General features: G+C 41.2%; 1 protein-coding gene across 1 annotated transcript; it reads right to left on the bottom strand.

The window, feature by feature from the left end:
- Nucleotides 1-1,546: 1,546 nt before the first annotated feature.
- LOC114582507 (vomeronasal type-2 receptor 26-like) lies at nucleotides 1,547-11,013 on the bottom strand. The gene is made up of 4 exons (XM_077918072.1): nucleotides 10,726-11,013; nucleotides 9,647-10,498; nucleotides 3,745-3,871; nucleotides 1,547-2,922 (listed from the first exon to the last, which is right to left on the bottom strand). Exons 1-4 carry the CDS (start codon nucleotides 11,011-11,013, stop codon nucleotides 1,991-1,993), a joined length of 2,199 nt encoding a protein of 732 aa, XP_077774198.1. The 3' UTR covers nucleotides 1,547-1,990.
- Nucleotides 11,014-17,748: the final 6,735 nt, after the last annotated feature.

The raw sequence follows: 17,748 nt of genomic DNA, 5'->3' as shown, positions 1-17,748 counted from the left end.
CACCAAGTCATACAAATGGTTAATTGATTCTGGAGTGTCTTCTCACATGAAAATTCAGTTGAAGAAAGTTTAAGTCCACTGTGGAAATGACAAGATGCATGTTAAAAGAGGCAGCTCTCAGGAGCCACTGCATTGTGTCTCCAAAACAGACTGCCAGTGACATATCTTCATTGGTTCCCAGTGCAATTCCAAACACAATGCAAAGTGTTGGTGTTGACCTTTAAAACCCTGTATACCTGAAGGAGCATCTCCACCCCCATCATTCAGCTCAGACACTGAGGTCCAGTTCTGAGAGCTTTCTCGGTAGTGACACCCGCCCTCTGGAATGCCTTCCCATCAGATGTCAAAGAGATAAACGATTATACAATTTTCTGTAAACATGCGAAGGCATGCTGTTTCAGGATGTTTTTAATGTTTGATGTTTCACTGTTTTTTAAAATATTCTATTGGAAGCTGCCCAGTGTGGTCAGTGCAACCCAGTCAAGATGGGCTGGTTACAATTAATAAATGATTATTATTATAAACAATATATCCTCTCCTAGAATCTAAACTCATTTCTGCATGAAGGGGAGTCCACAATCTCCTGAAGGAGTCTGAAGGAATCTTCTTCCTTGTAACTTGAAGCCATTGGTTCAGGCCCTAACTTCAAGAGCAGGAAAAAGCAAGTTTTTTTCTATCTTCCATGTGACACCCTTTTAGATATCACATCTCCTCCAGAGGTGCCAACTTGAATAAAATATTGGAGGGAGAATAAGCCCTGCTCTGCACAGTCAATCCCATGATGGGGTGCATGGACACCATTTGAATGGCAATGCCCATCGATTTTTGGGGGCCCGGCCCCCTCAAATATTTAATTGGGAGGCCAAAGACCCCTTGGCCCTAGGAGTTGGCTACTATGATCTCCTCTCAGTCTCCTCTTTTTCCAGGCTAAATATATTCAACTCCCTCAACCGCTCCTCATATGGTTTGGTTTCCAAACCCATGATCTCTTGGTCGCCCTCTTCTGCACACATTGCAGCTTGTCAATATTCTTCTTAAACTGGGGTGCCCAGAAGTGGACACAGTATAACAGGTGTGGTCTGACCAAGGCTGAATAGAATAGTACTGTGACTTCACTTGATCAGGAGACTAGACTTTGTGCATCTGGTTCTCCTTGGCTAAGTGCAGAACCTTACATTTCTCCCTACTGAAATTCATGTTGTTAGCTAGCTTGCACCCAGTTCTCCCATCTGTTAAGATCATTTTGAATCCCGATTCTGTCTTCTGCAGCATTAGCTACCACTCCCAGTTTGGTGTCATCTGCAGATTTGATGAGCATCCTCTCAATTCCTTTATCCAAGTTGCTTATAGAGACATTGAACAACAACTGGCCCAGGAGAGAAGGAACACACTGCACCTTGGCACTTTATACAGTTTCAATGCAAATCTTATGTATGCCTCTATGTATGAATAAAAGAAGGTTGCTTTATTCATGTAGCTGAATAAACGAAGCTTCTTAATGGTCTTTTTATTATATTTGTTTACAAATTTATAAGCTACATTTAATAAGAAACAAAAATGCAGAATACGATTTACAATTAAAAAAATTCATAAAACATTATAAAAAATGAGCAATCTGGCTGCCAAATTCCGCACCAGCTGAAATTTCCAAAGGATCTTCAGAAACAACTCCACGTATAACGTGTTGCTGTAATCTAACCAAAGCATAGACAACAGAATATTAGGTTTCCCCTGTTCAGATAGTGGCAGCGCTGGGCCACCAGCTGAAGCTGATAAAAGGCACTCCGTGCCACGGAGGCCACCTGTGCCTCAAGCAAGAGCAAAGGCTCACGAAGTAGCCCCCACCTATTTACCCACTCCTTCAGAGGGTGTGTAACCACATCAAGAGCAGGCAACCTCTCATCCATGCAGTCTAGGGAACTGCCCACCAAAGGTCCCTCAGTCTCATCTGGAATGAGCTTGAGTTTGTTGGCACTCATCCAATCCAACTTTAACTAGATTGGGACTTTCCAATTTGTGATTTGTTCTTTCCTCTCATTAGCTGCCCCCTGCTGTTCAACTCAGGCTTAATCAAAATGATATAGCATTTAGGGGCAAAGATGCAGCCCAGTAACCCAGCGCCAGAGGCCAAGATGGAGAAGATCTCCACAGCCACCATGTATTTCCCTTTTGTGCTCAGGTAGGTTGGGACAAAGGCCAGCCACACACTGCAAAACACCACCATGCTGAAGGTGATGAACTTGGCTTCGTTGAAACTGTCAGGCAACTTTCTGGCTAAGAAGGCCACAGTGAAGCTGATACTGGCCAGGAAACCCATATAGCCCAGGACAGAGTAAAACATGATGACTGATCCTTCATTACATTCCAGAACAATCTCTACAGCCATTGTATGTGCATCTAAATCAGGGAAAGGGGGAGAGATTGCCAGCCATAGAGTACAAAGAATAGCTTGAACTAGGGAGCAGGAAACAACAACAGAAATATCCAGTCTTTTCCCCATCCATCTCCTCATACTGGACCTTGGCTTGGTGGCCATGAAAGCTAAAATGACTGTAGTCGTTTTGGCCAAAATACAAGAAACTGCCACTGAGAATATCATGATAAAAGCAGCTTGTTGAAAGAGACACATAACTTTATGCGGCTGGCCAATAAACAACAAAGCAGAAACAAAGGAGAGCAAGAGGGAGATGAGGAGAGTGTAGGTGATGTTCCGGTTGTTGGCTTTGACTATGGGAGTGTCCTTGTGCTTAATGAATATCCCATGCACCAAAGCTGTGATAAAACAAAAGGAAAGAGAGAAATTAGCTAAGATTACCCCCAACGGCTCTTTGTATGACAAGAAGCTGATCTTCTTTGGAACACACAAATCTTGTTCTTTGTTTGCATAATGATCTTCTGGACATTGAATGCAGTATTCTGCATCTAAAAAAGGAAACAGATTTTGTTTTATACATGGATGTACTAATACGTACAGTACATTACTGAATTCAATAAATGAGTGAATTTTTCTCTGCTATTTCAGGGTAGGGAAAAGGAGCAGAGTAGATTTTGTTGTATATTCTTTAGTGAAGTACAATTATTTCACTATCCAACAGTTATTTCATTATCCAACAGTCTTTCTTTCCATGAATGGAAAAAAATAAGTCAGAAATTTTGACTCACTGAATACTAAATAAAATTCTATTTTTAGCTTTTATTGTTGGATGAAGAGTTGGAAGTAGTGGAGGCCTTGTCCATTTCTTCTTTCATGAATAAAATGATTTAAAAGAACATTACTCTTAAAACTGGATCCAAAAGTGAAGTAAAAACTCATTGACCTCTCAAAGATTTGTTAGAAAATTCTTTTAGCTCAGGCATATTTACAAAACCGTGTATGGTGACACCTAGCTCAAAACCAGTGTACACAATCTCAGTTACTTTTGCATGACTAAGCGCATAGCAGATCCCCTCACTGATGGTATTTTAATTCCTGGAACATCACAAAGCAAGAGTTATTGCGAACTACATATTCTTCTTGTCCTGGTATGCTCAAATCCTGTTTACTTCTAAATTTTCGTTTCTTTTCCTTTCTTCTGATAAGCTGAACACTATGCTAAACAACAAAGGAATGCTGTGGGTATCACCACCAGCACTAAATTTGGAACATTTAAATATGAAGGAAATTCTTGTCTATAAACTGTGTTGAATAAGTGATTGATAGCAGTTAATAACCTGAGGGAAATGCTATGAATAAAATATATTTACCTCTAAATTTAGAAATCCTCCCTTCTGGACATGGAAGACAATCATAGCAGCAGAAAGGTTTTTCTTCCTTCTTGCTCTTGCTGTAACCTGGATGGCAAGCGTCATTGCACACTGAAAGCGGCTGTACCTGTGCATAAATGAAATTAGTGGGTGTTTAAACACTGAGATCCAGCTCCAAGGGCCTTCTGGCGGTTCCCTCACTGTGAGAAGCGAAGTAACAGGAAACCAAGCAAAGGGCCTTCTCAGTAGTGGCACCCGCCCTGTGGAATGCCCTCCCACCAGATGTCAAAGAAATAAACAAATATCTGCCTTTTAGAAGACATCTGAAGGCAGCCCTCTTTAAAGGTAAGCTTTTAATATTTGATGAATTATGGTATTCCAATATTTTGCTGGTAGCCGCCCAGAGTGGGAAACCCAGCCAGATGGGTGGAGTATAAATAAATTATTATTATTATTATTATTATTATTATTATTATTATTATTATGCATTCAAATTTTGGGGAGGAGAAGGGAGTTGCATGACGATCTCCTGCAATAAAGATAGAAGCAAAGTAATTGTTTATAACCAGCAGTAAAGTATTGCACTTATGTGAAAGGAGAACCTGTGGCTACTTATCCCCTGCCCAGTGGGTCAAAGTAAGGATGAGGCACTTTTGGGATCAAAATTAGAATTTTATTTATGTACATTTGATGAGGGCTGTAGCTTGATATCTACTCTGATAAGGCACAATACTTTCTATGAAATAAGCACACCGTACAGAGATAGCTGAAAGGTTCATACAATTCTAACTTTAAACATGCCTCAGAATAGACTGATTTCTTCTAGAATGGCCATTGGTCTTACACTTTGAGTAAAACACTTCCAGCCCCATCTAGGATCTTCATTTTCCCCTCAGGGAAAACAAACTGGATTGCCATGTCTAGCTAACTCCTAATTCAGACCTACTATCTGACAGTTTTAACCTATCTAGGATCTAACCAGGCTCCATCCAAGCCCTTTCTAGGTACTTTCCAAGCCCTAAAGCAATCCTATCTCCACTAACTGCCAGACAGGCCCTATTTGACCATTTAACTGTCAAGTTCTAACTTCAAATTCCCTACTGTCTCTCCTGATTGGGTGACACTCAACCCATTGTCTGGATGCTCACGTTCCATGCATCACAAGTTATATTTCTCCAGTTCTCCTATCAAAAGGATTTGTGCTACCAAAACGATGGATGGACAATTATTATTTTATCATTATTCTTATATATTTATTTATACCCTGCCTTTCCCCCTGACATGGACTAAGGGCTGCTTACAGATGAAATGCGAACAACTAAAAACCGGCTTGGGGGAGGTCATAAAAACAATTAAACATTAAACACTATACAGAAGCATAAATGATCTAATAACAATGTACAGGTAATTACAACACCTGTTTAAATGCAGTTGGCCATACAATGTCTTCCACAGAAATGCTCAGGATTTTGTCTTCAGGAGCTAAGGGATCTATCCTTCCAACTTTGGCTCGAAGAAAGGAGCGGTTTGGAAATGTCACCCAATTGATAATATCAAATCCAGCAGTGATATCCCCATTATGATTAAAGGAAACCTTTTCTCCAGCACTGTTGTTAAATGAGACTCTTCTAAGGTAGTGCTGAAGCTAAATTGAAACAACAAAAGGCAAATAATATGGATATATAAGATGCTTCAAATAGACTAAAAGGTTTTCATTTTCCACAAGCAACTTTTGGTGCCCCATTATTTTATTTTATTTATTTATATACCATCCTATACCTGCAATGTGCATACTTCTCACAGTGTTGCAAATTTCCTATGCCCTCATAACTTTTGCAACCAATCTATTGCCATCAATAACATACACAAGTGAGATAAACACAAGGGTGGTATTTGACACACATATAAAAACTGTTCTGAAAATGCTTTTTAAAAAAGCGTTTTTTAAAAAAAATACATTGAATTTTCCCTAAGGCTCACCATGGCCATCTAGTGTCACATTGCATATTGCACTTAATACACACTTACAATGTTTTATTTGCAGCTGTAGAGCTGAGTCCAAGGAGAAAGAGATCCAAGAGGCAAGGGCAACACAAGGTTGTTTGCGGGATTGTAAATAAATGCACTCCTTCATGGATCACTGCCTTGCCGTGGCGAAGGGGCTTGAATAACTCAGAGAAGCTATGAGCTATGCCGTGCAGGGCCACCCAAGATGGACAGGTCATAGTGGAGAGTTTTGACGAAACGTGATCCACCTGGAGCAGGAACTGGCAAGCCACTCCAGTATCCCTGCCAAGAAAACTCCATGGACAAAGACAACAGGCATATAAAAGTTATGACGCTGGAAGATGAGCCCCTCAGGTCGGAAGGTGTCCAACATGCTACTGGGGAAGAGCGGAGGACAAGTACAAGTAGATCCAGAGCTGATGAAGTGGCTGGGCCAAAGCCGAAAGGACGCTCAGTTGCGGATATGCATGGAAGCGAAAGGAAAGTCCAATGCTGTAAAGAAAAATATTGCATAGGAACCTGGAATGTAAGAACCATGAACCTGGGTAAGTTGGATGTGGTCAAAAATGAGATGGCAAGAATAAATATTGACATCTTGGGCATCAGTGAACTAAAATGGACGGGAATGGGCGAATTCAGTTCGGATGACTATCATATCTACTACTGTGGACAAGAAACCCGTAAAAGAAATGGAGTGGCCCTCATAGTCAACAAAAGAGTGGCAAAAGCTGTACTGGGATGCAATCTCAAAAATGATAGAATGATCTCGATACGAATCCAAGGCAGACCTTTTAACATCACAGTAATCCAAGTTTATGCACCAACTACTGGTGCTGAAGAAACTGAAATTGACCAATTCTATGAAGACTTACAAGACCTTATAGAAGTGACACCAAAGAAGGATGTTCTTCTCATTATAGGGGATTGGAATGCTAAAGTAGGGAGTCAAGAGATAAAAGGAACAACTGGCAAGTTTGGCCTTGGAGTTCAAAACGAAGCAGGGCAAAGGCTAATAGAGTTCTGTCAAGAGAACAAGCTGGTCATCACAAACACACTTTTCCAACAACACAAGAGACGACTCTACACATGGACATCACCAGATGGGCAGCATCGAAATCAGATTGATTATATTCTCTGCAGCCAAAGATGGAGAAGCTCTATACAGTCAGCAAAAACAAGACCTGGAGCTGACTGTGGCTCAGATCATCAGCTTCTTATAGCAAAATTCAAGCTTAAACTGAAGAAAGTAGGAAAAACCACTGGGCCGGTAAGATACAATCTAAGTCAAATTCCTTATGAATACACAGTGGAAGTGAGGAACAGGTTTAAGGATTTAGATTTGGTGGACAGAGTGCCTGAAGAACTATGGATGGAGGCTCGTAACATTATACAAGAGGCAGCAACTAAAACCATCCCAATGAAAAGGAAATGCAAGAAAGCAAAGTGGCTGTCCAACGAGGCCTTACAAATAGCGGGGGAGAGAAGGCAAGCAAAATGCGAGGGAGATAGTGAAAGATACAGGAAATTGAATGCAGATTTCCAAAAAATAGCAAGGAGAGACAAGAAGGCCTTCTTAAACGAGCAATGCAAAGAAATAGAGGAAAACAATAGAATGGGAAAAACCAGAGATCTGTTCAAGAAAATTGGAGATATGAAAGGAACATTTTGTACAAAGATTTCCATAATAAAAGACAAAAGTGGAAAGGACCTAACAGAAGCAGAAGACATCAAGAAGAGGTGGCAAGAATACACAGAGGAACTATACCAGAAAGAAATTGATGTCTCATATACCCCAGGTAGTGTGGTTGCTGACCTTGAGCCAGATATCCTGGAAAGTGAAGTCAAATGGGCCTTAGAAAGCATTGCTAATAACAAGGCCAGTGGAAGTGATGATATTCCAGCTGAATTATTTAAAATTTTAAAAGATGATGCTGTTAAGGTGCTACACTCAATATGCCAGCAAATTTGGAAAACTCAGCAGTGGCCAGAAGATTGGAGAAGATCAGTCTACATCCCAATCCCAAAGAAGGGAAGTGCCAAAGAATGCTCCAACTACCGCACAATTGCACTCATTTCACACGCTAGCAAGGTTATGCTTAAAATTCTACAAGGCAGGCTTAAGCAGTATGTGGACCGAGAACTCCCAGAAGTGCAAGCTGGATTTAGAAGAGGCAGAGGAACCAGAGACCAAATTGCAAACATGCGCTGGATTATGGAGAAAGCTAGAGAGTTCCAGAAAGACATCTACTTCTGCTTCATTGACTATGCAAAAGCCTTTGACTGTGTCGACCACAGCAAACTATGGCAAGTTCTTAAAGAAATGGGAGTGCCTGATCACCTCATCTGTCTCCTGAGAAATCTCTATGTGGGACAAGAAGCTACAGTTAGAACTGGATATGGAACAACTGATTGGTTCAAAATTGGGAAAGGAGTACGACAAGGCTGTATATTGTCCCCCTGCTTATTTAACTTATATGCAGAATACATCATGCGAAAGGCTGGGCTGGATGAATCCCAAGCCGGAATTAAGATTGCCGGAAGAAATATCAACAACCTCAGATATGCAGATGACACAACCTTGATGGCAGAAAGTGAGGGGGAATTAAAGAACCTTTTAATGAGGGTGAAAGAGGAGAGCGCAAAATATGGTCTGAAGCTCAACATCAAAAAAACGAAGATCATGGCCACTGGTCCCATCACCTCCTGGCAAATAGAAGGGGAAGAAATGGAGGCAGTGAGAGATTTTATTTTCTTGGGCTCCATGATCACTGCAGATGGTGACAGCAGTCGCGAAATTAAAAGACGCATGCTCCTTGGGAGAAAGGCGATGGCAAATCTAGACAACATCTTAAAAAGTAGAGACATCACCTTACCAACAAAGGTCCGTATAGTTAAAGCCATGGTTTTCCCAGTAGTGATGTATGGAAGTGAGAGCTGGACCATAAAGAAGGCTGATCGCCAAAGAATTGATGCTTTTGAATTATGGTGCTGGAGGAGACTCTTGAGAGTCCCATGGACTGCAAGAAGATCAAACGCATCCATTCTTAAGGAAATCAGACCTGAGTGCTCACTGGAAGGACAGATCGTGAAGTTGAGGCTCCAATACTTTGGCCACCTCATGAGAAGAGAAGACTCTCTGGAAAAGACCCTGATGTTGGGAAAGATGGAGGGCACAAGGAGAAGGGGACGACAGAGGATGAGATGGTTGGATAGTGTTCTCGAAGCTACAAACATGAGCCTGACCAAACTGCGGGAGGCGGTGGAAGACAGGAGTGCCTGGCGTGCTCTGGTCCATGGGGTCACGAAGAGTCGGACACGACTAAACGACTAAACAACAATCAATCAAATAAATGCAAACATTAGAAAATGCCAACATGCCTCCAAGGACCTCGTTCCAAATAAGACAAATATAGGGTAACCCCTAGAAGGCCCAGCATGATTCTTCTTAGGGGTGGGGTCTAAAATGGTTTTTAAAGTGAAAGCAATTAAATTTTTTGTTTGTTTGTTTTTAATGAAGGAAGTTATTTGAGCCCCAGCCCTTTGTGGCCTCTCTCTGGGGCTGCAGGATCTGGGCATTTACCTGCCATGGCTCTTGATTTAGAAACTGCTGACCACTTCCTAGCACCATAGTTCCGTGTTTGAATATGAATGAGTGCATGGGTTGCAAAGCATGTGCAAATTCATGGGGGAAACAGAAAAGCTATTGCTAACATTCAAGGCAGATAAAGACATTCTCCAGAAAGAAATGCATCATGGGGAAGAACAGGGGGAGAAGACTATTGCCAGAAGGTCCTGTTTGAAGGCTTCCCCCAGCTGTCTGGTTGTCTGCTATAGGAAGGCCTTGGACTGAGCCAGCAGGGTCCTTCCTTTGTTCTTAGTTTATTCAGGACATTACCTTCCATAACTCTTGATTCTGAAGTTTTACTCCTCCATCCACTGTCACTCTGCCTTTGTATCTAGACGGATTCATGGCCTGCAGTGCATGTGCTACAGCAAAGACTGCGTTGTACACACTGTAGCTGTGGCCAGTCAGGCTCATTTCAAAGACAGATGCAGGAAGTGCTTCCAGCTGTTCTTCCCCACTGCAGATGTCTCTATCGTCTCTTTCTGTATCAGTTTTAGGGAGAGAACAGTCAAAAGCTGTTTCCCAAAAGACCCTAAGAAAAGCATCTTCTTTCTCTGAGGTAGGATTTCTCCCCTGAATAAATTTCTGGAACCCCACAATCTCCTTTGAGTGAACTGCGATGGATAGAGCACCGTGTATAATGTCTATTTCCCAATCTCTTTGAAAGGAAACGGATGTAAATTCCATCTGTGCCGTCATGATCCAAACTTTTGCATTCATTGTTATGTCCTCCAGTTCTGAAAGCCGGGGAAACATTCTCAGAAATATCACAGTATTTATTTCGCCATGTAATACCACGACGTTGGCAGTGCCTCGAACAATAACCTTGTATGTATTGACCCACTCAGTCACCATATCGTTCGTGCCAGTGGTAAAATACAGTGTTGGCAAATTTTGGATAAAGTCGAAGCAAATACCTCCCTTGGAAAATTCAGGAAGCACAGTCTGTACAAACCTCTCTCCATTGTCGCCATTGATAAAAACCACCCCAATCCATGTCCACCTGAAAAACAGCAGCAGCTGGAGGATTCCTGCAGCCTGATGCTCTTCGGCAGGAAACATCCTCTGGAAGAATGCTTCTTGGGTTTGGTCATTTATTATTGGAGCAGAGCCATATCCAAACTATATGAAAAATAAAATAAAATCCAGAGATATGAAATGTTAAGAGTTATTTCCAAAATCCTGTTTACTCTTCACCCTCTATAATGACATTTCCTAGACATGGAAAGTCTGATGCCATCCTTTTCATTCATAAATATAAAATATGAAGAGCAAAATTTTATCAGAGGAGAAAGAAAGGGTAGTATAACTGGTTTGTTTCAATCCTATGTTCCATGGATACACATTACCTGCGAAATCTTGTAGATATATAGAGTCATTGCCACGAAGAGACACACATTTGAATTAGGACCCACAATGAAAGCTACTGCATTATCATGCACATCACACTTGTAGTTTGGGATGAATCTGCCCCTTGTGGAGAGAAGTTCCATTGAGGCCAGATAGGTCTCTCTTGCAGTGAAATGGCTGTTATAGATGTGGAAGCCCAGGGTGAGGTTGGATAAGATCCAGAGATTTTCATTGATCTCATTTACAGCAAATATGAAGGACAGGATGTGCTGGTAGGTCTGAGTCATATATCTGCAATCAGATTTTCATGCTGTGTCAGAGCATCTCTGCTTCAGAATATGTGCATCTCTGAATTTTACCCTAATCTATTTTGAATCCACACATACACATTCACCCTGCTTCACATCTGCAGTGATATCCACTTTCATTTATGGATCTGTACGTCTCTTCTGCTAATATTATTCTAGTAATGCCTGTTACACTGATCTGCTCTCACAGGGTGGGGCGACAAAATTGATTGGAGGAATTTACATGTCTTAGAAAATGGATCTTTGATGGGCAGGTAATCTAAGTCATAGTGATTTGGAGAGAGGTCTGAAAGGGAGATGTGTATTGCCTTGTGAACAAGATCTTCAGGTGAGGGAGCTGTGTGGTCTTTCACACATTCGAATAAAGGTGCATACCCTCCAACATTCCTCAGATGAAAATGGGGACATATCTCACTCCCCCAACTAACCCTCCTTGACCCTCCCATTTCTCCCCCCCCCCCAGAGTATTTTCTATCAGGAGAAGCAAGTGACACCACCACCACACCAATGGGACAGAGCACACACCCTCTCCACTGTCCTGAGAAAACCCCTCCATCCTGATTTCATTTCATTTCATTCTTTGGTAGATTTATAAAAAGAAAAAACACACCCCAATGAAGAAATTTTAGAAAGGGGCAAGCATTGGGTGATTTTCATTTAAAACCAATACTCCTTGCACTCTGCCAGGGCCGTCTTAAGCATATGCGGTGCCAGGGTGCAAAGATCCATCCGGCACCCCTGCCCCTATGTTGCCCAGAGTTGTCGACCTTTTTTTATGGAGAGAACCCCAGGATTTGTGCGACGAATCCTGTTGCTTGCGCCAAGCTGTGGGTTTCTTTGCTGGGTTTTCCGCTGTCAGCACATGGCTCATTCTCCTCCCCAAGTTTGGCAGTGGTTGCTGCTATTATTATTGCAATATCCATAAATATATACATGAATAGGTTTCAAAATCTATCCACAAATCTAAACTGTGCAGAGCTGGCTAGCATCCTTCAGATGCTGCCGAACTGCAACTCCCAACATCTCTGACCGTTGGCCACCATGGCCTGCGTCAAATGGGAATTGAAGTTCAGCAACATCTAGAGGACAATAGCTTAGCCATGTCTGTCTTAAGAAAGTGACTGAAATGTAGGCATCATTCATCCTAATCAACACTCTTAAAAATGAATGAGAGTTGGAGGAAGATGCTTTGGATATAAGCACCGGAACTACAAACCATCCACTACCACCAATGCACACTGAGATGTAGAGAGTGATGGAATCCCAGTAATTTTACTCCTAGTTTATTCTAAGAATCTTATCTGGGCAGATAATGGTTTAAACCTAAAACTAACAAATGTATTATGGCATAAATGTTTTTGTGCTTAAGTGCATTTCATCATAAACTCTAACCCATGAAAGCTTATGCTATAATAGGAGTCCCCCTCCCGCCATTTCTCTTTTTTTGCTGCAACAGACTAACACAACTAGACCGTCTGGAAAATGATATGATCAAGAAATTAATTCCTTACACAATTTCATCAAGGAGTTCATGAGAGGGATGTTTTTCGAAAGTTATAGGGCTGGAAAATGTGTAGATCTGAGATATGATGCCAGCAATGATGAGGTCTCCTGACTGATAATACTTGTGATTTACTGGAAGACGGTCATTGATACCACATTGAGCTACAGTTAGATTCCACACAGCCCAAGGAAGCAGCAGCAATACCAAGAGCATGAAACATACCATCTTGAACACACATCTGTCTTAACACTTATTCTCATGTTCCCTGAGCAGCACTGAATGGTCACTCTTTTGACTTATTCACAGCCAAGACTCTACACTGCAGAGTATCAGCAGTCAGAGTGACCACCACCTGCCTGTCTTAAGCACCTGCTTTGGATGCTACAGGGAATGTTAATAGCACCCATCAGTCTTGGGCCTTTGTTTTTGCTGTGGCTAATGGAACTCCCTTGGGACTCAGAGAAGAAGACGAAGTAATCATGGTGAATTTGATAATTACTCAGTAGCAGTGCTATTTTTCTAGAAAAAGAGGTGTCGGAACTCAACATGAAGGCCTCCCTTGTTCTCCTAGAATGGTATGGTATGGTATGGTATGGTATAGTATAGTATAGTATAGTATAGTATAGTATAGTATAGTATAGTATAGTATAGTATACTCCCTTGTTCTCCTAGAATGGCAATGGCTCCCACCTGAGAGGTGCCGGAACTGAGTTCCAGTGAGTTCTGGCTGAAAAAAAGCCCTAATAAAAAAGCCCATATATATGTACTTTGTAGCAAAAAAACAGGTATGGCTTGAACAGTGAGGCTGTATTTAAACATACCATTATGAGGACCATCTGTACTATGCATTTAAAGCAGCAGCATACTAATTTAAATAGTCATTGCTCCCCATCCCATTTTTTTAAAACTGCAGTTTGTTAAGGGTCCTCATGGATGTTAGGAGACCCCCTCTCCCCTCACAGAGCTACAGTTATCAGAGAGATTGATTGCTATACCACTCTGGAAATTGTAGCTCTGTGAAGGGAATATTACAGAGGATCAGAGGTTTATAATCTTCTCTTCCAGGTCGATCCAGGTTTTCATTAGCTCCTGATATAATGAAACTCAGTTGTTTCAACTAAAAAGCCCCATAAGACAGAGACCAACTGATTTTATATAGTTTCATTTTATAGGTAATCTAAGCTTCTTCCTTCTTTCCCATATGGTGGCACTGTATGAGACAGTTCTTCAAGTTTCCAGAATGTAATGTCCTTTTGATATCCAAGCTTGCAAAAGAGAAAACCTTCTCTTCTTTCATTTGTGGACAGGTGCAGCCCCGTTCTGTTTGTAATGATAAATGCCCTTTGGGTTACCATAAAGCAAAGAAGGAAGGGGAGCCATTTTGTTGCTATGACTGCATTCAATGTCCTGAAGGGAAGTTTTCCAACCAGATGGGTAAGAGACATCATGCACAGAGCCTTTCAAATGAAGCGTCACTCAGGTATTCAGAAACCCATTTCCCTTGTGTGGAGAAAATTCTTCAGAATTCAGTGAAGGATGCGGTTCTTGATATGAAGATATAGCATGATATCCTCAACCATTGCAGTCCTAAGTGATTGAGAGCTGGTCATTATCTACAGCAAAAAGGAAAAAAACGCCACCACTCTCTCAGAAGAAGTTATAGTGTTTGTTCAGAGAAAATCTGAAGATTGCAGAGTTACAATTTTGGAGGGAAAGTTAAAGTTATAACAGCCTTTCCATCTTAAGGATAAGGCACAAAGAGGGCTCAGCATGCTCAGTTACCATAGAAAAGGCCAAGGGAAATACAAAAATAACTTTCAACTCATATTTATTATTTTGTTATTTTAATATTTATTATTTTAGTAGAAAACAAATTGTGCTGCACTGCATAGAACCTTGAATTTTCTTTTTCAGACATGGATGAATGCCTTCAGTGCCCACAAGATCAATACCCAAACATGGAACGGGATTCGTGTATTCCAAAGGACATCAGTTTCTTGTCTTATGGATCTCTTTGGCAGTTCTTGCTCTTTCCCTTTCTTTCATCACAGCTTTGGTGCTTTGGGTCTTTATTAAGCACCGAGACACTCCCATAGTCAAAGCCAACAACCGGAACCTCACCTACACACTCCTCACCTCCCTCCTTCTTGCCTTCCTTTGTGCTTTTCTATTTATTGGTCAACCAGAGAAAGTGACCTGTCTCCTTCAGCAAACAGCATTTGGCATGATCTTTTCATTGGCAATTTCTTGTGTGTTGGCCAAGACAATCATTGTGGTCCTTGCGTTCAGAGTCACCAAACCAGGTTCCAGGATGAGGAAATGGGTGGGGAATGTCAGTATATGGAAACATCACCGCTGCAGACAGCCAGATTGTTGACATCACATGATGCGCCTATCTGTGGGAAAGAAGAATTTCCCAGGACGTTCACAGGCTGGATAAGTCTTCGTGAAGAGTGTAACTTGAAACCTTCCGACTGCGCATGTTCAGGAAGTTTGTCAGACGTGCTAGAAGAACTGAACTAAAAGGACGTGTTTTTCTCTAGTGCTGTAATGTCAGAAATAAACATCATGTAAATAGATTTCTGACTTATTTTCTTTCCCCTGCGGAAGCAGGAGGGAGGGGTTGTGCATTTTACCCACGCTTGGGAAAATGTCGCCTATCAAAATCTCCCTGGTCTGTCTGGATATCAGCCAGAGGAGGTTACCGGTATGCAAGCTCCGAGGACAGTGAGAGGGGCCAGCCTCTGAGGAGGGGGCTTGCAAACCAACAGGGAGACAGCAGGCCACCTCCATAGTTCTTTCCTGCTCCCTGATTCAAGCCGTTCTTTGTTGTGTATGGCTGGCAATGTCTCCCCCATTCCCAGATTTTTGGATATGCACTCTGTGTCTAAAGAAATTGTTCTGGAATGTAATGAAGGGTCAGTCACCATGTTCTATAGTGTCTTGGGGTTTTTGGCCTTGTTGGCTGTTGTCAGCTTCACAGTGGCCTTCCTAGCCAGGAAGTTACCTGACAGTTTTAATGAAGCCAAGTTTATCACCTTCAGCATGCTGGTTTTTTTGCAGTGTGTGGCTGTCCTTTGTCCCCACTTATCTGAGCACAAGAGGAAAATATATGGTGGCTGTGGAGATCTTCTCCATCTTAGCCTCCAGTGCTGGTGTCCTAGGCTGCATATTTTCCCCAAAATTCTACATTATTGTGTTGAGACCTCAACTGAACTGCAAGGAGCAACTAAAAAGAAGAAAGGATTGACATATCTGATATTATATAGCCCTTATCCATCTTAAATCAGCTTTGATAAAGCAATCAGATATTTACAATCATGTTGGTTATTATCCCGTTCCTTTGATAGTCATCATGTCATATTTTGCAGTTTTATCTCCTCAGTAAAATGTAAATGCCATGCAAATTGTTATTCTTTATAAATGTTTGATATGTTTCTGTTAAATATATGGTTGCTGTAGAGAACCAGGCCTCCAATGCTGGGTTATTAGACTGCACATGTTCCCCAAAATGTTTTATTTTTGTGCGTGACAGAGCAAAATAGATGAATAAAGAATTGACACAATTATCTTCTTCATTATCATATTCAACTGGGAACCATCATCATTTTATATGTTTATTGGAACTGAGGTTTATGATACAGTTTTGATTTTTTGTGTTATTTTCTGGACTTTCTTTGTGCCTTGTTTGCAGGACAATTTCTTTGTCCTTTCAGTAGGCTCAACATTTAACTTGCCTTCTTGTTGTGAAGTGGATGAGAGTGTGCATGTGTGAATTCTGCATTCCGCTCAACCTTTCCCCAGTGCTGTGCAGCCTCCCTAGCCTTCCGATTCGATCCCAAAGTTCTTCATCTAGTTTCTCAACCAAACGTTTCCCAACTTTAATCATAGTGTGATGAGAGGAGGAGAAGACCACTGTGTGAGAATATTTTATATTTGGGAAATAATACCTTTACCCAGTGTCTTAGATCTTTCAAGAAGTTGTTCAAAACTATTTAGGTCACGTACTGCCTGATCACATATACTTGGCTGGTTTAGAAAGTGCATGACCTGCACTTCCTAGCCAGCTACAGCATACAGTATATCTAAGACCAGAATTTCATTGCCATGCTTAACAAAAAGCTCTGTCATCTGTAATCTGGGTGAGTTACTTTAGTATGCCACAGCTGCCTGAGTGATCATGGAAAATGCAAGAGGAAGAAGGAATATTACTGAGCAATGACCACTCAGGGATGCTTGGCTCTGAGAACACCCCTCAACCAAATGGAAAGGTTTTTCCTTTGGAAAAGCATTGGGCTCAATATTTGTTCTAACATGGGAGACAATGTGGGGAAAGTAATAATAGAAAAAGGAAAACAGTGGGGATCTAGTAAAAAATAATTAGATGTAATGTAATAAAGCATAGAGAGAAAACGGTGGTGAGAAGGCCCATTTAAGAACATCAAGTACTAATAATCATACTAATCAGTGCCTGGACCCACACAGTCAATCCTCTATGATATGCCAAGTTGGGTCAGGGTCAAGGGAGCTGACTTATTTAAGCAGGTTGTCTACATGCTAAAAGCAATAGTAGAAAATGAAAACAACCAGTGAAAAAGTTATGAGTTATTAATAGATGGAACAAAATAAAGCAGAGAGAGAAAACTGATGGGAAGGCACAATAAAAACAACGCTGGAGAAAAAATTGGGATCAACTGAAAGATCATTATTTAGTCTTTCAATTTGTAATGGTACGTCATCAATTGCAATTTGTTCTACATGTGAACAAGTAAAACAGTTTAAATGATGTAAAAATTAAAAAAAAGTTAGAAAAACAATACAAAATAAACATCTAAAGCTGAGACCATTCCACCTGGCTGAAAATGCTTGTTGAAAGAAGAATTACTTCCATTATTCCTGGAAAGCACCAATGGTGGGTGCCTGTCATATCTCAACAGTGCAGAAATGTTTCTTCACAGGTGGACCAAATGAAACTTCTTCAAAAACACACAATAGGCTTGTTTGCACCTGCAACTTGCAGAGAACCTCTAATTCTGCATCCATGATTATCTACCCAAGAATTATCCAATTGACCATGATTACTTCAACTTTTTCTGTAAGTCCCAAGGTAGTTCCAGGAGCTACTATGAAAACAATGACCCAATGTGGATGGGTGTGATTAATATCCTGTGTGTTATTCAGAGCAGGGCTTAAGACAGGTGGGGGACCAT

The sequence above is a fragment of the Podarcis muralis genome, chromosome 13, assembly GCF_964188315.1.
Source record: "Podarcis muralis chromosome 13, rPodMur119.hap1.1, whole genome shotgun sequence".
NCBI classification, from domain to species: Eukaryota; Metazoa; Chordata; class Lepidosauria; order Squamata; family Lacertidae; genus Podarcis; species Podarcis muralis.
Note: the sequence above shows the minus strand (reverse complement) of the source record. Positions and strands in the feature narration are given on the sequence as shown.